Source organism: Clinocottus analis, unplaced genomic scaffold, assembly GCF_023055335.1.
Source record: "Clinocottus analis isolate CAN_PGR_092001 unplaced genomic scaffold, fCliAna1.0.p SCAF_18, whole genome shotgun sequence".
Classification (NCBI taxonomy): Eukaryota; Metazoa; Chordata; class Actinopteri; order Perciformes; family Cottidae; genus Clinocottus; species Clinocottus analis.
In genome coordinates this window covers 13721977-13742856 of record NW_027175909.1, presented here as the reverse complement: position 1 = coordinate 13742856, position 20880 = coordinate 13721977, and the positions used below count along the sequence as shown (strand labels likewise).

The 20880-nt window shown below is 43.4% G+C and overlaps 1 protein-coding gene across 7 annotated transcripts in view; it reads right to left on the bottom strand.

Moving 5' to 3' along the window:
* scrib (scribble planar cell polarity protein) overlaps nt 1-20880 on the bottom strand; it is a 59436-nt gene that overhangs the window by 26395 nt on the left and 12161 nt on the right. For all 7 annotated transcript variants that reach the window (XM_068582091.1, XM_068582086.1, XM_068582092.1 and 4 more), the window contains exons 2-16: nt 11205-11322; nt 9608-9686; nt 8934-9023; nt 8124-8180; nt 7689-7752; nt 6759-6833; nt 6401-6545; nt 5322-5440; nt 4966-5165; nt 4274-4440; nt 3807-3934; nt 3497-3622; nt 3180-3365; nt 2701-3078; nt 865-927 (exon numbers count right to left, since the gene is read on the bottom strand). In XM_068582091.1, the coding sequence (XP_068438192.1) occupies nt 865-927; nt 2701-3078; nt 3180-3365; nt 3497-3622; nt 3807-3934; nt 4274-4440; nt 4966-5165; nt 5322-5440; nt 6401-6545; nt 6759-6833; nt 7689-7752; nt 8124-8180; nt 8934-9023; nt 9608-9686; nt 11205-11322 (1995 nt within the window). The remainder of the gene's footprint in view (nt 1-864; nt 928-2700; nt 3079-3179; nt 3366-3496; nt 3623-3806; nt 3935-4273; nt 4441-4965; nt 5166-5321; nt 5441-6400; nt 6546-6758; nt 6834-7688; nt 7753-8123; nt 8181-8933; nt 9024-9607; nt 9687-11204; nt 11323-20880) is intronic.

Below are 20880 nucleotides of genomic sequence, written 5' to 3'. Positions count from 1 at the left end.
CATGCAGGGCTTTAAGTTCAATCCTCTCCTGTATCAACAAGAGAGAAATGAAGTTATTAAAAATTAATCAGGAGAAAGTCAAAGGTTTACTGCAACTACTTGTCGTTAAGGAACATGGTGAACCACTTATAAAATGGATGAAGTTGGCAGTGCGATACCAACAGCAGCTGCCATGGTGAGGCTGTCAGATGAAGAGCTGCATTACTGGCTTCACAGGGATACACTAGTCTTCCAGCAGATGCACAAATACTGTCCTAATAGATAATATTATTAAAAGGTGACTGGTTGATCATCAGTCAAGTGTTATTATAGTAGAGTTAACTAAATAAATAAGTAGATAATTTTTTCACTGCATGAGTATGATCGCTCTTTGTTGCTATTGGCTGGAATAGTGTTGTGTGGCTCAGTCAAAGCCATTTTGTTTGTTTCCCCTTCATGTTTATATATGAACCCTGGATTGCATGCGCACCATACGGAGATATTAACTGACGTGTTTTAGATTAGATGCCGGATTAGAATCTAAAATATTTAGACACATGGAGGCAACTGCACCATTTGTCAGTGGCTGGAGAGCCGGTCTAATTTCCCAGGATGCACTGGAACACAGCTCATTAATAGAACCTCGTTGCAAGTTCACTCCCACTATAAATGCAATAAATAAAACATGGTTGCTTCATTCCTGCATTCAGGTTCTGCCACACTGGCCGTCTCAAAGATGAGTTGTGGTTAGGGGGTCCCTAGTGATTGGCTTGGATTAACCATGGATTTCTGTGGGAACGTTCTCCCCCATCTGAATGCGTGTGAATGAGTGGGTGAGTCAGGGACACAGAGAGATAGACTTGACGGGAAAGAGTATGTACAGACCTCTTCCTCCTCAATTCGAGCAGGTTCAATCAGCAGATTATTGACTTGATCAAATTTCACCCCCTGTTAGGACAGGAACCAGCGAGAGGCATGCGGATTAGTCAGGCCAAAATAAAAATATGCTCACACAAACACACACACACTGGAATATAAAATCCTTTCTCACACTTTCCATTAACTTCACCAAACACCCAACTGTCTGCTTGCAGGGACTTTCAGGTCCACTGGGATGGACCACCTTGAAGCAGAAGCAATCCCACACTCACTCCCCAGCCACCAGAAGCAAATACAGGCAGAGATGGAAAGACAAGACCAAGGAGCCGAGCTACAGTGCAAAACACACAGTGTAGAGAGAGCGGGCGAGAGAAGGCAAAAAGCTCCCGTACCAAAGTAAGCCCAGCCTCCACACCCACAGAAAGCAAATTCCTCCAGGAGCAAGCTTTAATTTAGACAACAAGACTACTTTTCTCAAAAGTAAAACTGCTTACAGAAAAGCAAAGAATATCTACAGCATGACTTTCTTAAAGTAAGTCACAGATAGTTCAACAAAAAAGATCAGAGCAATCAAGAAATATTATTTTGACTATGAAAAAAAAGAGAAGAATCTGACTCTCTACAAGAATTTAAACATCCCATTAAAAAAAAAAAAAGACTATTACCATGACATGACACAAACAAGGATCGTTGGATTTCACATTCCAGCTCTGCCAATATATGTTCTGGTTGGTCTGAGAACAGCCACACAAACAGACTCGCATTCACAAAACGCACACAAAACAGATTTGGTGAGATGATGTTTGATCACGGTGTTAAAAATAATCTCTCGAATCAGCGTGATGAATCAAAAATTACTTAATTAAATCTCCCCCCAAGTAGTAAAGATCAATAAGGAGATTCGTTTTCATAAGCGGCACAGGAGCAGACTTCACTCATCATCCATCCTTACTTACAAGCAGACACGCACAATGTTACCAGGAGAGAGTGTGAAAATGTCATTACTCAATTAAAATCAGGAGATGGCTGATAACATGGTGAGAAGTTTAGTACTGAACTGGGCCAAGGTTGCAAGAAAAGCCTGCAGCTGTTTGTGTGGAAGCAACGTTATCGTTCGGAATCAAATAATTCATATGCTGGGATGTTAATTGTGCATAAATAAAGGCCAATAAATGATCCCGTGTTGAATCACACAGGTTCAGAGTAAATTTCACCAATTTGTCTCCAAGTATGAGATAATGTTTGTACATTTTAGTTGTTGGTATGTCAAAGAAATCTTAATGAAAAGTAGATGGAAAGTATCATCAGCAATGACCTCTGCGTGTTTGTTGAAGGGCATCTCGTCTTTGCATGGGACAGAGCAAAGACAAAGCAAAGTTCTGAGACTGTTGTTAACTCCTGAGAAAAACATTGCCCTTGAATTACAGCGCAAGGGTAAAAGTCTTCATTTCCACAATGACCCTGCATGCAATGCCACATCCTTAATATATGCTGGCAGCCCACTCCAAACTCAACGCATCTTGCAAGGTGGCAAAAGCATTCTATGCATACAGGATTAAGTGTCTGCATAGATGCAATGAGCAAGCAAAAAATATATTCAATTTAAATATATTCTTACAACATGAGCGGAAAACTTAAGCATAAAATAAGTTGCTAAACTGATTTGGTGTGTGATGTACCTGCAAGACAACTTTTCTGCATACTGCATGTTCTGTACCACTAGATTTCTACATGTGTTCAAATGAAAGTGAGAAATAATGTTTTTCGACTAAATAATATGCAACAGTTTCTACCCAGCTACCCTCTAATTGCACCCTTCCAGTGCTGGGCTCTCTCCTTTACCTTTACTTGACTGGAGTTGACCTGGAGCCGACTGTCTTCCAGCTCCTCCATTCTATGATGGTTTTGAGGGTTGCATATAATCTGCTCGTCCTCCTCCTCTTCATCCTCATCCTGCTCGGCCTCCGTGGTCTGTGTCGGAGAGTTCATGGCGTCCGGATTGAAGCCCTGCAGCAGCGCGGCCACGGCCTCGGGTTTGGGCAGCTTGTTGATCTTGAAGTGCTTCTTGTAGTGTGGCGTGTCTTTTCTGATCAGACGCTGCTTCTCCGCGGGAATAACCGGCCTATCTTCCTCGTCACTCCTTTCACCATCCTCCCCAACCTCATCGTCATCCTCTTCCAAACCACGGATCATGGGCTCCTCTGCAAAGTGTACAGAGGGCTGTAGAAAAGAGGGGATTGAGATTTAATTAGTCAATCGCATTTTTCGGGAAATGACATACAACCTAACAGTGTTGTGGATAAGATGTTTCAAACATTCACCTCAATGTATTCCACCTCCATCTCATCCAGCTCTTCTTCCTCCTGATGGTAGTGGCCGTCCACAAGGTCCTCCCGCTGCGAGGCCACAGTCACATTTTTTCTTTCCTCGTGGGAAGTGGCCGACAGTGTGCTGTTGGACACCTGGGAGTCATGGCTCTGATTGGAGAGGTCACTGAGCCGTTTCTCCTAAAAACAAAAGCATCACTTTGATTAATTCACAAATAATTAACGATGCATTAACTTAGATATACACTGCCTTTTGTCTACTTCCGACAACAGCGGGTGATGATGATCATTATACAGTACGATGGATGTACCTGTTGATCAGGGGACTCTTCTTCTCCATCAGGTCTGGATGTGTAAGCTTCATTCCTCCTCTCCTCAATCACCTTCTTCATCACCTTCAGCTCACTAGGGTGTGGTGTGGCTCTGCGCTGAAGGCCCTGAAACAAAGAAAAACAGATCTAACGCATTAATTAGATAAAAAATGGTTTGACTCTGTGGTATTTCTTTTGGTCAATCTCTTTGTCACAGAGATGTACAGTATCAATGTTGATAAGCAGGAGGGCAAAACTAAAAATGACTCGTAGGGGACATTAGGAGCCACTGTATTGTTGTGTTCCTCACTCTGCGCTCCGCGGCAGCCTCGTCGTCTTCCTCCTCAGCCTTTGTCTCTTCCTGGAACTGAATGACTGACACTCGGTTCAGGTTGCTGTCCGTCCAACTGTCATCCACACTGTTCTGCAGCAAGTTCTCTGTGGATCACGAAGGAAAAGAACAGAACCGAGTGTCAAGCTGAGTTCATGTTCTTGATGCTGCCCATGTGTGGTTTTACAAGCTACAACTCAGTCAGCTGACTGAATAAAACAGATATATAAAAAAAAAACTAAAGCTATGACTTATTACAATATACAACAAAGTCAACAGTATTACTGTTGGGATTCAAACTATGATGAAGTTAGATGAAAGACACAGATGATTTAAATGCATTTAAATGTTTAAATGACTGACTAAAACATAGCCTTCACATGTCTAATGAAAAGCAATAAGAATCCAAATACAACTTCACATAGCATGAACAAAGTGCTACTCACCAAGGCTTGGAGAAGGCTGCTGGGGCAGTAAATAGCAGGTCAGCACCTTCTCTCCTGTGTGCTCATCATCCTCTGTCTGGAACTTGAGCATTGGCTGTGACTGGTTCTCTGCGAGCCACATGGCCTTCAGGTTGAGGTTTGTCAGGGCAAAAGGCAGGTTTTGTAATCTGGACAAAAGAAGGGATCAGAGATGAGCCACAACCTTTCCTTTTCTGGGAGTAAATCAAAATAGCATACCTGATACTTCTAGGGTCTTAAATAGTTGAATTGGCAATGACAAAAAAAAAGAGTTTAGAGAAACTCCATAATTGGATGCATTCAAAAGGGACATTGGTGCTGTGAAAAGAACTCGCAGAGGAAAAGAATTACAGGGATGACCTTCATGCTTCTGCAGATCCCTAGCTCCCTCAATAACTTTCCGAAAATGATGAATTAGTTTAACAATGATGCATTTGCTTAAAGTTTTTCCGATGCATAATTTCCATGATTTACCACCAAAGCCTTGAAAGTACATCTACCCAAGGTTATATTGTTTGCTCTAAAAAGAGACAAATTGGAGGTGTGATGTCACTGCAGGATGCCGGTGATGCTAAAAGTCTATTTTGGCAAAAAGCATTCAAATTAAACCTTTGATCTTAGCACCGGAGGCTTCTGTGAATTGTATACAGTTCAAGGTGTTATGTGCGGTTTACCTGTTTCCGGCCACATCCAGCACATGCAGCTCAGTGGCATCTGCAAGCTCAGCAGGCAGTTTGCCCAGGTGATTGTCTCTCAGTGAGAGAACGTTGAGGCTGGCACAGCCGCCCAGCTCTTTGGGCACGCTGCCCAAACGGTTGCGGTCTACATTCAGGTTGGTCAGCTTCTTCAGCTTGCCCAGCGAGCGAGGAAGCGACTATGAGGGAGTGAGACGCAAGTCATTAATACGCGTTGGAATGTATAATAATAAAGCTTAATAGCTGTTAATTGGACTTGAAGGAATTAAAAGGGTGTGCATGACTCCCAAGTGGGTCAGTGTGAGGCTTTTGTAAGAGGTTCATAGCGCCCTCACCTGTAAAAGGTTCTCCGTCAAGACGAGTTCTGTGAGGTTTTCACACTCGCCTATTGAATCGGTCAGGTCGGTCAGTCGATTCTGGTCCACCTTCAAGATGGACAGCTGTTTCAGACAGCCTGGACCACAAACACAAAACACAAAGCCAGTTAACAAAACTAAAATGCTATTTTACAAAGTGTTGCAATGGATGGATGGATGGATGGATGGATGGATGGATAGATGGATAGATAATTACTTTATTGATCCCCAAAGGGAAATTCAGGGTCCAAGTAGCTTGACACATCACACAACATAATATATACATACACACTATTAAAAAAAATAAGACTAAGTCTAAGACTTAATAAGACTCCACTAGATGTGACATGTTATGATCTTTTTTTAATATGGACACATGCTCTGGAATAAATTTAAAAAAAAAAAAGATTAACTGAGCTGTTGTTATTGCCGGTGTCTTTCTTCACTGGCTTTACTTCTCCAGTAGAGGGCAGTGCTGCTCTTATTTAACAGAGGACTGTCTGCAGCGGGCCTGCCACAGGGTTTACTTCATCTTGCTCGTCCAATTAGAGGGCAAACTTTCTCAAATCGTTGGGGTTCTTTCACATCAACTAGCGTTGGCCTTATTCTGTCTTGCTGTTTAAAAAACACAAGAAAATATTCTGGAACAGTACAGTGAGTTAATAGGATCGACTGAGGTTATGAACTGCGAGGTCTCAGTAGAGATGAACCTCAACGCAAGACGACGACAACATCTCTATGTCACGATTGTGGATGGTGGATAACTTTGTAATGTGAATACAATATTTTTGTTTACCCTTACCTTTCAATCATTGGGACAAATAGTTTTTGCCGTGATAACTTTCCATTGTTGTAAAATTCTGAGTGTGAGAACTACAAACCGTTCACTGTTTTGCCGCCTGATAAGGCCCTGATGCAGTAATCTGTTACTCAAACAGCCCTGCATCATACTTCATGTCTCACTGGTACCTTACACAACCTGCCCCCAATGAACACTGTTTTCAGTCTGAAACCCCGCTGAGAGAATCTTTCTCTTTTTCCCCCCTGTGGTATTTCACCTATGCTGTCTGGGATGACCTCCAGCAGGTTTTGTGTGAGCAGCAGGTCGGTGAGAGCCAGGAGGCCGTTAAGCTCTGAGGGAAGCTCCTCCAGACGATTCTCAGACACATCCAGACACACCAGTCTCCGGAGGTTTCCCAGCTCCTACAAACACACGATAAATACCACTTGCAGTGAGTCACGGAGGCAACAATACAACTATTACCTTCGCAGCACAAACAAGGAGAAGAAATCAACGGAGTGGGAGTTCATGCATATGTGTAATAATAAAACGATTAAAAGAGAAAAAAGTGCAGAGTTCCTGCAAGTGGTCATCTTTAAAAAAATATATATATATTTGTATTTAACTGTACTTACTGGTGGTAATGAGGACAACTGGTTACGGTCCAGCCATAGCTCCCTTAGGTTGGGGAGAGCACCGAGGGTATCCGGCTGAGAGATGGGAAGAAGCAGAGAGATGGGAGAACATTGGGACGGTTGGTTATTTTTTGTTAATTTTTCAAGTTTCAGGTGATGAACTGCATGCTCTATTCAACACATGCAGCCATGAGTGACTGTTCCATTTGAAACCACTCAGATAGGTTCAGGCCACAGCAAGCACAAATCATGTGCCCTAATTACACACGCACATGTAGATGAATTGGATGAATGAAAAGGGATCATTCACATTAACATTTATAAGTGTCAGTATGTGGTAAAACTTAGATTTCAGTTTGACTGTCCTTTCCATTGAAATCTATTTGATTTTCTACATTTTAATCTGCTTAAAAGGTCACCAACTTCAAGAAACTTGATCTTTATCTTGTATCTATCTTTGGGATCTCCCATTAATTAAAACTCTAGAATCATTTCACTGAGCTCAAGTGATAAATTAAATTAGGCAAAAATGTCAGTGAAGCAGTGGCAGAGTTTTTATCATGACATCAAGTATTTGCTCAGCCTCCGCCCATGTCAGGTCATGAGGAATTGTTTACCGTCCTATGACACATGGTGGGCGTCCCTGGGCTTAAAGCGGCGCTGACTGTGAGGTTTAGTGCATGCCGGTCGAACAGACCGGCTCTGCTGCGTTTGGGGAAGTAAACATGTGGTTTGGATAATAACTACTGAGGAGCAGATTTGTGAAACATGTCACTGTGTGTGTGAGTGGGTGTGTGTGTTGCACTAGCAGTGTAAATATAGATTATCTTTAAAAAAAAAAAAAAAGAAAAAAAAAAAGGCCCAACTGACAGTTTTCAAAGTCGTGAACAGTAGATTGAGGATATTACATCGTATGAATTGTTGAATTACCAAAACTTCCAGTTCATTGCTGCCCAGGTCCAGCTGTTCCAGTTTCACCAGGAAAGAGAGCGACCTGAATGCAAACACAAAATAGCACATGCAGTAAGTCACACATTATGTGCCCTGAAAGAAGAAAGAGCAGAGCATTGCAAACTATTACAACATGCAACTAATTTTGTTTTCAAACCTGCCTCGCTTTAAGTGACTTACAGTTTGCGGTGTGTTTTTACACACTACGATAAATATTTCCTAAAAGCACTGAATGTGTAGGTGAGAAAGGTTCTAACAAAACAAGTGAACATTAGCAAAAATACAAAATGTGCATTGTGAGATTTTTGCCGTCCTGAATTGTCAACAGGCACTTATTGTGCTTGATGGAGATGATGGGGAATTAGCCAAGGGGCCGAGGCCTGCACATGTACGTTCGTGGGAGACGACACTCACGTTGGCAGAGACTTCAGCAGGTTCTCTCTGAGCTCCAGCGTCACCAGGTTGGCCAGGCTGTGAAAAAGAAGGGTGGCAGTGAAAAGGAAGCAAGTAAAAGACAATGGGGCGCAAGAGTTGGCAGGTGGCGAGAGGAGAGGGTGGGGGAATGAGAGAGGGGAGAGGAGAGGCAGGTTGGTTAGTCAGATGGCGGGTCTGTTCGACCGAGCTGCCTGGCATGGTGAGGGGCTCCTCCATCTGTCTGAGCACAGCAGTGGCCAAGATCCCAGACGGCGGCTGGGCAACAGAATTACACTCCTAGAAAACATACTCGGACCCTAATGTATCGAGGATCTAACCGAGTACAGGGCCCTCAGACCCTGATGTATCCAGGATCTAACTGAGTACAGGGCCCTCAGATCCTAATAGGTCTAACTGTGTACAGAGTCAAGGCCGTTTAGTCTGGCATCATGGACCAGTGTGACGGCTTTCACCAAATTGTAATCTTTACTGTTTCCAACGCAGGAGTGTTCACATGTAGGGCTGCAACTAAGGCCTTTTTTTTTAAATTGTCAAATAATCTATTCCTTTATTTGTTCGATTAGTCAAATAGTCGCTTTGTCAATAGAACATCAGAAAACAGTGTTAGAGGCCTGAACAGGTAACACTTTCAAATGGGCAGAGTTGCAAAATGAATGGGATAAACACAGTTTTTTATAAATAGTGAATACAATTATTTTTTATTCTTTTAAGTCCTGGACCATGATGTTCAAATGACAAAAACACATATCATCCTATTCAATGATCTGCTACTTGCATATGTGTACATACTTTCCAATGTCGTTGGGCAACGTCTGCAATGACACGTCGTTGAGTGCCAAATGAGCCAACGCTCGGAGTTGAGTGAAACCATCCGGCAATCTGAAGCAGCAACAAACAAGACAGGAGGAGAAATAGTGGAGACCAACTCTTTGTGTTTTAAATGTACAGCACATGGGCTCACTTAACTCACACGCACACACAAGACCTATTGGTCCTTTACATATTCCCATCTGTTAAAGTATTCAGCATCAAAGCTTTATCTTGTCGTTCCATTGCTTTTCCATTGGAGGAAGTTAAATGGGGAAATAGCAACTTAGACATCACTGATTGTAATAAGAGAGCAGTGCAGCAGTGACTATGTGTAGGAATACAATAGAGATCAACGAGTACCCTGGTTAGATTAACCTGACACTGTTTCATACAGCCTTGTTTGGTTGCGAAGAACATTGTCACACAAAAGCGTGATCTCCTCCAGACATTTGTTCACATACTGTGAATAACTGTTTCTTAGCAACTGAGTGATTTCAAGAATTGCGGTTACAATGCAGACCGTGCTGTCAAACAGCCAAACATGTTCCACTGCATATTTAAAATAGGAAAGCAGAGTCATGAGAGCGCGTACATGACACCTTTTTCCTCATGGTGATGGTGAATAGAGTGATCGGCTGTTCCCACTCTCTTACCTGGACAGTGGGTTTCCACTGAAGTCTGCGATCTCCAGGGCCTTGCAAAACTTAATGCTTTCGGGGATTTCGGGGATTTCTGCAGGAGAAAAGAGGAGGTGTGGGAGAGAGACAGGCATAAGCACCGTAGACGCGCAGATTTAGAGCAGGGGGTGGTCGTATCCTATGGGCCGAATCATTTTAAATTCCTCGTAATCACAAGCAGATGGCGAAGAGCAGGAAAGTGAGGGCGAGGAAAGGAGAGCTAGAAAGATATGGAAGATGTACTAGGGAGGATATGGTGAAAGCTCACTATTACATCTTTCTTTTACTCCAATCATATAACATTTGCAGGATAATCACATATTTATAGCTATTTGCTTTCATCCAAGTCATAATCAAGCTCATTGGACCCCAGTTTCTGTAATGCATTTCAGCTGTCACTTCAGTATTTTATCGGGTGTATTGGAGAAAGTAGAGGGTCAAATAAAAAGATATTTGGATGGTGCTTGTTGCTGTATTGGCTTCTTTGGTTATGAAGCGGTTTATCTATTTTGCCTCTGTTCTGTCACACCTCATGTTCAAACTCTGCAGACTGGATTTGGTGTCAAACTCGGCCAGCAAAGCAAAGAAACATTGCTTCTGTGGGAAAAGAAGTTGAGCCAGAGGCACCGGATGTAGCTGCGTGCTGCTAAAACAGCATGAATCATAAAAGCAAATATTGCATTATCTGACTATTTCATGGTGTAAAATAGAGCTAACTCAAGTTAGTGCTTCCCAGACAGTGCACTGTCCTAGACTGTCCAAAGATACACATATAAAACAGACTAGAAGACATCTGAATTCCTAGCCAGGTATCCCAGGTGAGGCACTTTTTCCACTGGATCCTGCAGGTGCAAGTTAAGAAATCCCTACTAAGCCAAGCAGCCTATGGCGCTTATCTGGCTCAGTGTCTTTCTGCAGCAGGAGCAGACAGGCAGACAGATGGGAAAGGCCCTCACAGGCCGCTGCACACTGCTCCCACAGCACTTGATGCAGTGCGTAGCAGAGCAGATGTCTCTCATCGGCCATATATGCCCTTCCTGCCACTGAGTATCAGTGTATTTGTGTGCAGCATGCAAGGACACAGCGAGGGCGTGGCGGTTTGTGTGTGTGTGGGTGCGCGCGTGTGTGTTACAGCTTGAAATGAAATAGCAGCCCCAATTGAAATGAGTTTCACCATAAGTCTCTGTGACACGTTTGAAATATTACTTCTGGCTGCATTATGGTGCTGAATGTCTTTCTTTCATTGTTTTCTGGGACTTTTTCAAAAGGGCATGGAGAGTCTGTATAACTGTTTGTTGTGGCTGTGGGTAAACTGGATAATCTGTCAAAAAGGGCAAGCTAATTTTGATCTGATGGTTGCTGCTAGTGTGTTGATTCTCCAACTGATTGGTCCATGCTCCTGTGGCTTAACGCCACACGTCAGACATCATGTCTACGCTCGTCTTTGGGGGTGGCCAAGACCGTAGGCATATTTTAAAGCGGGTCAATAAAGTTATTTTGTCTTAATGGGTGCTGTTACAAGCAGAAGTCGCAGGGCAGCTGACACTGTGAACTTGTGATTGTATTCGCGTACCATTTCTGGAGATGTCCAGCTCCACCAGCTGCATGAAGTTGGCCACCTCGGGAGGGAGTCTCTGGATCTCATTGTCACTCAGGCCGAGCTTCCGTAGGTTCAGTAGTCTGAAGAAAGGCTGTGGAGACACAAGACCCCACGTCAATCAAAACCGTTTAGAAAAAGGTTTCTCATTACGTCCGACAAGGGAGCATCAAGCAACAATATTTAACAATCAAATGTTGTTGGTTATGCTATCAAAATCTAAAAAAAAACCCAAAGAAATGGTAAAGACACTGCAAATACTATCAAGTTCTTTGAGCCCTAAATTATATATTTAACCTGCTTTTTTTGTAGACCGACAGCCGAAAACCCCCCAAAAAGTCTTTATTTTTAGGCCAAAAGTTTGCATACAGCAGTGTATTAGTAAACATTTTTAAGATGCGAGAGTGAAGCTTAAACCTGATATATTACGATATATTGCGTAAACTTCTGTAAACACACAACATCCTGTATGTTCAGATGAGGGCCGGTTCCAGGACCAGTTTTAAGGAACATTCCATTATAATATTCCCAAAAACTTTGCCTCACCATAGAAACGCCAACCAAACAAAGTGGCTTTCGAAAGGAGAGCTGAGGAGAGTGCTGTGGCCGTGCCAAGTGCTTTCACAAGAGCCTGGTTGTTGGACAGGACCAGCGCTCAGAAACATTCCTCTGCCAGCCGCACTGTGTGTGCCTGTGTGTGTGTGTGTGTGTCATCTGCCTTTAAGATGGACAGACAAGACATGCTGGCGGGGGAACAGCAAGAGTAACGGGCCAAACTATGCAGTGATTAACCCCTCAATCAGTCCCTGGTTCTGCGCCCACAGAGGGGCCACTGTCCGCCCTGTCAGAAGCCAGTCGACTCCACAGCTCAGACGCCGCGATGGAGGAAGACTCTTGAGAAAGACTCTTGAGAAAGTATGTCGACTTGGGCTTTCTGGGGTAGGAATTCGTATGAACTCATTATTCAGGGATACTTTCTGAACATAGGGTGCATAGACGTCTCCAAGCTTGGAGCCTGGACCTTAATTCAAATTAAACCTCTGGCTTTCAGCAAGGCCCTCTGTTGAAAACAACCCTTGTGTGTCAATTACCAGACACTGATATAATAATTTGAAAAATCCAGACAATGTCCAACCTCCTCCTTCGTAATTGGGATTTAATTTGTGAGAATGTAGCGCTCGTATACTCCTGTTTCAAACTGTTACATCTACATGTTGTGAATCCGATAACACAAAACCTTCTTTAGTGGGTAACGTTAGGTTTCTGCTCGACTAAAAAGTGAAAACACACTTGGAGATACACACACTCGATACAACATGACCGGGGCCTGCTCTACAATCATGCTGACAAAGAGAATAAGGCTTCAGTTCAGCTCCACTCTGTTCCTTGATGACAGACATATCCTGTGCTTAACTAGTTGTGTGTATTGTGTTTGAATGGGGAGTGAGGTGGCAACAGCAGCAAGATCATTTTTCTCCAGAATGAGTTTGCAGGAAGTGCAAGACAGAGCTTGTCAGTGCCTTCCCAATTATCAAAAATTTCCCAGAACGTCACTGTTAGTTCATAATACAAGCCCCACGTGAGAGGGAAATGCAAGGCGGAAAGGAGGAAGCCAGGGAGAGACAAAAAGGGTGTTGGCTCACTGGAGTAGCAGGTGACAGGTATCTGGTGACAGGAACAGGAAACAGGAGCTAAGGACAACCATGTGATCGGAGCCAAGCCCAGATGGGAACTGGCCTTCAGAGGGAAGGCAACCTTGCCTCTTGGGAAAATGGGTGTGTTGCAAAACACACCTGAAAGCTCAGGTACTTCAAAAACATTCTTAGTTTACAAATGCTGATGAAACTTATTTCTTTAAACTTCCCACAGTGATGCAGAACGCTCATCTCAAAGTATGAGAAGTCATATTGCTGCTAATAGACAATCCCCACTTCTTCCACTTGGGATAAACCAACCTCCTTTTAAAGGCTTTTGCATCAGTGCATTCCTGTCCTCTCCTGATACCGTCCCGAGCTCGATCAGCGATGAGGGAAATCTAGACAGTAATGCTATCGTGCCTGAGAACAAGTAATTATGGACACTCACAAAGATGGCTATTCACTCCCGAGGGGCTGTTTGCAGACGGAATCAAGGAAACAACTCTGATGCTGTATCCAATTCTCAAACCAGCTTTCTGAGAAACTGTAAGATGCTGAATACTGACATGTGTAACATGTAAAATGTGTTCTTTGATGTGTCTCATTACTTTCAGAATAGTTAATAACTGCTATAACCGTCCCCTACGTTTCCCCACTCTTCGACGTACTTTCAAATTAAACAATGGACAACCAACCGTGTTTTACGGGTCAACGGGTCAATTGGAATAACAAGCGGGAGCAGTGGGATTTAGTGTACCGCCATCGTCTAATCATTGTATTAGTGAGCGACAACTGTCTGCCCAGTGACTCAGTTTTTACAGGGCTGTGCTTATGTGTGTGTGTAACCATTTATAGAGTGAGGCGGCACGTTGGTTAGAACAAGTGCTACATTTCCTTTACAACTGGGTATTTAATGAGGGCCTTCGTAGATTTGTTTGCTTAAGGAAGGGAGTGAAGCTGTTAACTGGAGGATATAGTATAGTGGAACAGAAAGGAGTGAGAGGGGAGGTAGATAAAAAAAAAATAGCCATGTCAGCAGAGGGCAGTGTGGGGTATTACACAGCATACCAGTCACCACAGCCCCTATGCAAATACCCATCAGAATACTATTTACCAATTTGATTTGCTCTAATTTCCATATCAGTAGCTGTTGATAAGTCCAGTCTTTATCTCTTCTTAAATAAAAGCTTTAGCAACTAAAAGATTCAATTGTGTGTGTTGAATATAAAGTTAGAGTCTTGTGTCCATGTTCTCGGTTGACCCACTTTGATTTTGAGAAAAAGAAGTGTTTGAACAACATTAATAGTTGTTAAGGCATCTATGAGAACAGCTACAGCTGCACATATTCTTTTGGGCCATTATAAGGTTTCACACTGGGGAGTATCTGGTCTGTGTAACATCCACAATGTGACCAACTTAAGCTAGTGTGAAATTAGTTATGTGGTGTGGGTACTTATTTGAGACAACCCCCTTTATTATACAGTGACTGAAGCCTCGTCGCCCATGGACGACCTGTGACGGACGGCAGCGTCTGTGACGAAAGACACAGCAAGACTCCGCAAAAGACATGCTGCACTTCAGTGAGCGTGTGTGCAGCGTCATAAAATGCTCTGCTTTGTCTTATCTGCATCGCCCGGCTTCGCTTACAATCCACTCAGACAGCGTTAACGTGCCTCGGGGTGTGTAATTGTATGTGTCTGCAGCGCGCGTGCTTGTGCATTTCGCAGATGTCCACGAGTCAGAGGAGAGAGGATCCCGTGCTGTAGGTCTATAAGTCAGCACACACCACTGTTTACAGAGTCTGGGTTTACTTTAGGTAAGGCTGCCAGAAACTCTGGTTACAGTAGTAGGACTCCGCAGCATGCATGCGTGTCAAGGGGAAAGAACAGTATGTCAATGTGCATATTTGTGTGTTCATGTGTATCAGCAGCGGAGGGTGTTTGTTTGAGAGTGTTTATAGGTGTTTATGTGCTCGAGAAGAGACTGAAAAATCAAAAGTGGGACGTTTGTAGACCTTGCATCATTCCAGAGAAACTAAATAAAATGGGACTACAGATATCCAAGAAGCAAAAAGTGTACGTGTGTGTGACACTTGTGAGTAAACTGTATGTTCTCTGTACGAGCAACGCCTCACTGTAGGTGCAGTGAGCCGAAATCTGAAGTTCACAGAGGCTGCAGTGTTCTAGTTAAGCGACTCCATTTAGCTTACGGTATCCCTCCAATCATGCCATCAGACTACAGACAGAAAAGGCTTCACCTGCCACCCACACCCACACTTGGGGAGACAGATCTCAGACACTTCATGTTTGCCTCACTGCATTAATCGAAAGGTCAGATTCATTGTTTAAAAAACTACTGGTGTAATTTCAGCAGAGTTGGGCATACTATCTTGGTATTTAGTGAGACAAATCCAAAAAGGGCTGAAATAACTTGAGCAGGTCTCTGCTCGCCGACATAGGCTTTTATTCCAAATAAATGCGAATGTAAAAAGAAGCGGAAGTCAATCTAACAACACTAATTACCCCAACACCCTAATTTTATTTCTTCTGATTTAATCTCAGACGCCTCCTTTCCTCTGTAAGTGGAAGCCCTATTCACACATTCCCGAGCCTCTTAATCTTGTGCCAAATCTGCCCCGTCTGCCCCGTCTGTATGTCCCCACTCTTGCCAATATCAATTCCTGCACAATGCACACAAACTACACACACACTGTGTGCGCACTACTGGGGTGAGGGGTTCAAAGAGAGGGGAGGGGAGAGCACATGCTTTTGTGCTGGCCTGGACTCTTTCAGTGTCCAGGGAAATAAAAACGCGGAGAGGATTTGGTTGACTGAGTAACTTGGTCGGTCACTCGAATGGCGAGCCTCATTACCACACACTGGTTTCTATAGATAGCTGCAGTTATTGTTGTGGTATAAACTCAGTACACGAGTGAGCACAGACCGCTCTGTGTTAAGAATCACTCCTCCTCCTAAACTTAATATCTTCAGTTCAGTCATGTGAAGCTAAAAGCAAAAGCACCAGCAAGATTACAAGGTCAGTAATTTCAAGGCCAATGCTAATGGAGTAACAAGTGCTGATGTTGATCTGCTGATTGGTCAAAGCGTCCACTCCCCTCCCCCTGTGGACCACAGTTTGAAATCCAAAGTTCCCAAAACTTCTACACATGAATGAGACCCTAACTGGTCCTCTTACCCGCCCTCCCTCCTTTCCACATCTCTGGGTTCCCTCCATTTTCCCTGGCAGAGGGACAAAGGCCATGCAGCCAGCCCCACACAGGGCTGTCAGTCACAGGCCGGCTCTCGCCGCCCCCCTCCCTGCAGCCCGGTCAGGGGATTCCTCCATTGTCCGAAAGGGCACCGCGAAGAAGAGAAAGGGCTAGAAATGGAAGGATGAGGACTTGAAAGAGGAATGTTGCAAAGGATAACACAAAGCAGGAATGACTAAGAAGGATAGAGAAAGGGACTAGGGAGAGCAGTGCCGAGAAGAAAAGGAAGATTGTGTGCGAAGTCGAGAGGAGAGAGCTGAGAGAAAGGGGGTGACGGAGGATTATTAATGAAGAAAAGAGAGTAAACAATGGATTCCCACAGTGTTCTGGACACTCTGCCCGACTAATGGGGACAGAGACCTCCGCCACTGACCAATACATTAACTTAACAGACTAACTGCCTCTTTAATAAATGAATACAGGCTTTTATTAATCCAACGCAAAACATGCAACAACGGTCATTAATGTGGTTGAGTTTGGTCCACTGTGGCCCATATACAGTGTGGAATTCAATGCTCCCATTGGCCTCACCATATAACCTACACACATTAAGCCGACTATGCAACCATCCCACTTCCTACTGCCCTCACCCATCGTCTCCCACACACCCGCCCGCTGTTGCTTGCAGCTCAGTTGTATTTGTCAGACAGAAATAACCACAACATCCACGAACACACCGGCACTACACTGTTGAATTGCACCTATGTTTTCTAATAGTTTCAATCAAACATGCTCGCACACAAAACCACAAGGCCCAGTAGTAGGAGTGTGAGTGCATGTATCTTTGTGTGCCCGTGTAATTATGTCTGTGTGTCATTGTTAAAAAAAACTGTATGTGTGCGAGTGTTTGTGTTTCATTGAAGTGGCACTTTCAGCCGTGACTTCCCTTATCCGGCTCCAGTGCCTCAACAGGCCACACAGAAAGAAAGGCGTGGTAAAGCCGGCATGAGTGACAGCAAAGCTAACTCATATCACCTACACCTGTCCTGGTGGCTTTGATCTTTGCAGGGAGCAAACACGGCCGAGACTCAAGCCAAGCAATGTTTGAGCCTATTACACATTCGCAGTCCTGAATTACAGGCGGACAAATTCAGCTCTCACAAGAAAGGCATTGAGTGGGGGATGAATATGTAGCTAGCCATAAAAACAACACATTACATTTACAGCTCTGCCTTTGTCAGTGTAGCCAACATATACATGAGGACTCTGAATGGTGGTGGAGATTTCCAACTATCAGAGGTTTTGTCTAAGACCGTGGGTCTCCCCAGAGACAAAGTTGGGAAAACAGCAATCCGAAAAGGAAAAGCAGCTATTTAATATTTTACAGCCGTTTAATGAACTCTAATGTTGTCTATCATCAAGTAAGGGCATAGCCTTAAATGTGCATCCCCTACTAATACACTTATAGCACCTGGGGCAACTAGTAGTTATGATCATGTTGGCATAAATAGTGCTCTCTCTTGTTCCGTCTGCCCTCTGGACATCCTGCGCTTTGCTGTGCTGCCATGTTTCTTAAATGAGGATGAGTCAGGACAGAGTCAGTAAGACATGCATCGATCTATGTTTATAGTTTGTGTTTATTTATGAGTGTGTGTACAAAAGGGAACACTGGGGAAGAGAACTGTTGAAGAAAAAGAGGAACCCTCTACTCATGGCAAACTGGCTAAAACAATGACCTCCAAAATACCTAAAACACAGTACAGTCATAGATAATGTTTCCACTAAGTGACTGAGTACCAATAAACTCCTTACAAAGTAAACACAGTTATTAATAAACAACCACAGTGACACCCCACTCTACATCTCCTCCTGGTAATGCTGATGAGTTTTGTTTAGTTGACACTACTATTATGTTTCAGTGGATGCTTCCTGAATACAACTGTTTTTAATAGCTGTACATCATGTAAAACAAATATAATACATAAAATTCCTATGTCAAATAGGACAGTGTGATAAAAGCGTACTATTTACTTAAGTGTGATTGGTGTTATGGTATATACAGCTTTGACAGCTGTATATACCATATCAATGCACACTGTTAAATAAACAGTAAGCTTATATCACACTTGTGCCTGTTGATGAAGACTCCAGCAGGCTGAAGAAGACAGAGAGAACAGGTGGACTTGGTATTGAGAGGCTCCACGCATGCAGAAAGAGCACTGCTGTGGCATGTCCACATGTACTACACTAGGATATGAAAGAAATCCATACCTTCTTAGTTTACTTAAAACGGGTTGAAAAAAAAAAGTTTAAAAAGTTGTGTAGATTTTTTTTAGAAAGGACAATTTTTGTTAAATGCAACCAACCATACTTACTGCCAAAAGAAATGCATAACAATGGTACATTCTGTGGCACTCTTTGTAATGCTTTCTGTAACGAAGAATGGTCATTGATTGGTAAAGCGATTTTCAGTCACCATTTTAAAAATAGACGAGTAATCCCTCCAGTGTTGCCTACTGGTGGGCTAATCACTGCTTTGGTTACTAAAACAGTCACGGTGATAGAAAAGCCAGCGCAATCATTCTGGAGACACCATGTCCACAACTTGCTCAACACCAACACGAGAAAGAGAGTCAGCGCAGAGTCCCGGCACAGATTTGCAATCCAAAACAAATTCAAAGCAGCAGCCAGGCTGAAAGCCTTGAACTCGATCTTTTCAAAGCTCTAACACCTGCCTGCGTTTCAAGTTTCATAAAGCCCATCTCCCACCTGACTAAACCAATCACTAAACACTTAAGCTAGAAAATCAATAAATTGTTTCAGACAGTACACACCATCACAACACAAAAAAACAAACGTATAGCAAATCTGCTGGGGGGAAATGAGCAGCCGTGTTCAGACGTTTCTGTCGTGATGCACCAAATCAAAAAGGCCTCAAGGACGACGCAGCAAAATTTACACCAACACTGCCTGGAAATTTAACTGATACTGCAAATGTTTGCAAATTCACTGTGCATGACCTGACCACAAAGTGATGGCCCCAAGGTCCGTTAGCAACACTTGTTTGCTCATACATTAGTGAACAAGGAAGCCGACACTGTCCCAATTCAGACTTTACTGTTCAGTTGAATTAATGGCCCGGTGATTCTCCAGCTATGCTCTCACACAGCAGGAATGAAAGGGTCTACAGCGAGATCAGTAACTGTAGAGGAGGCCCCCCCCTCACCTCCACCCTCTCTCCCGGTCTTCATCACATGCTCTCCCATTCTCTTACTGTGTTCCCACAAACATAACATAAAACCAGAAGCCCCATTGTTTACAGTCCACAGAGGACGTTTGGCTCTTTCCTGGATGGGCTGGATCCGGTATGTGCTGCCTGCCTGCCAGCTCTCCGTTTGTCCCGCAGTGACGCTGTGCTGCAGGGGACCAGCATGGCAACCAGGGCCTCTGGCACGGCATCACACAGGCGTGTAAAAGTAATTTTCTGGTTAGTTAGGATACTGTCAACACTTAATGTGATCGCACACATTAGCAATAGGAAGAGGGGCACTTTGGCTCTTGAATCAGCGTAGATACAGAGAGGGCATTGAAAGGACTCTGAAGACGATATGCATGTAGCTCCTTAATATATTTTACTAGAGAGACATTGTCAAGTATTAAACCTTTTTTTTTTTTTTTTAAATGACTGAAAGCACTTGTGTTTTGCGAGTGCACAAGCGGCCGTGGTACAATTGATGCATTGTGTTTGTCCAGGTTGTGGCCTCCCTCACAGGATCATGTGGCTCAGTGTCTATCGTTTTTCCAGTAACCGTCTCAGCATTTTTCCTCTCACAGCAGGATTGAAACTGGTCTCTGTGTTTATATTTCCCACACAGGAATGTTTGAAGCTGACGTGGAAATAGACCGCTATGGACATACCATAGAGCCATACCATGTTAACATCTGGTTGACCTCGGCAGGCAAATTGACATTTGACATTTTTATTTTGAAATTGAGAGTTTCTTGAGAGATTTATGCCACAATGTACAACAATCCTTTCCATAATACTTTAGGCGCAATGGCTAAAGTTAAACGGCAGCTGGACGTACAGTGGCCTTTCGGAAAGAGAGGTAAAGAGCCAGTGTTGGGTCCTGAATATCATATTCCCTTTCCGCTAATAGATCACCTGAAATTCTACACACTGGTCCTTTGACAGATAACAGTCCCTCAAATAATTTCTTGACTCAAACACAAGGCTGGAATGAAAGTAAACCTATCTGGCAGTATCAGACTGCATGTCTGCATAGACATGAGCTGACAAAGGTCTGTCACTTTTGACTGGATTCAACAAATCTGGATTACACAAGGACTCACACAGTACGCAAGCTAATTGCAACAAAACAAATAATTCAGATAACCTACTTAATGTACAGCATGCATCTTGTTTTCAAAGCATGGGGTGTTTTCACGATATCATACATTTATAAATGCAAGCTTTTAAATGTGTATTTACGTGAGCACAGCTCATCAGAAAAGCATAGACGCCAACAAAAAACTAATAAACTAAAAAAATAATGTTCCACTAAAAGGCGTTTGCTTTGAAGCATCTCTGTTTTGCAGCTGTAACTTTTTTAAAGCCAAGGTCAACGTGTGGCTGAGGCAATCAGGTCGACTCTCTCTCTCTTTCTCTCTCTCTTTCTCTTTCCTTCTCGCTCGTCTGCATCCGCATGACATGTTTGGCTCGGGCAGAGGACGAGGCTTCGGTGTCGCAAGAAGAGTTGGAACAGCAACCTCCAAGGTCTCTGTGCACACATGGAGGAGCAGTGAT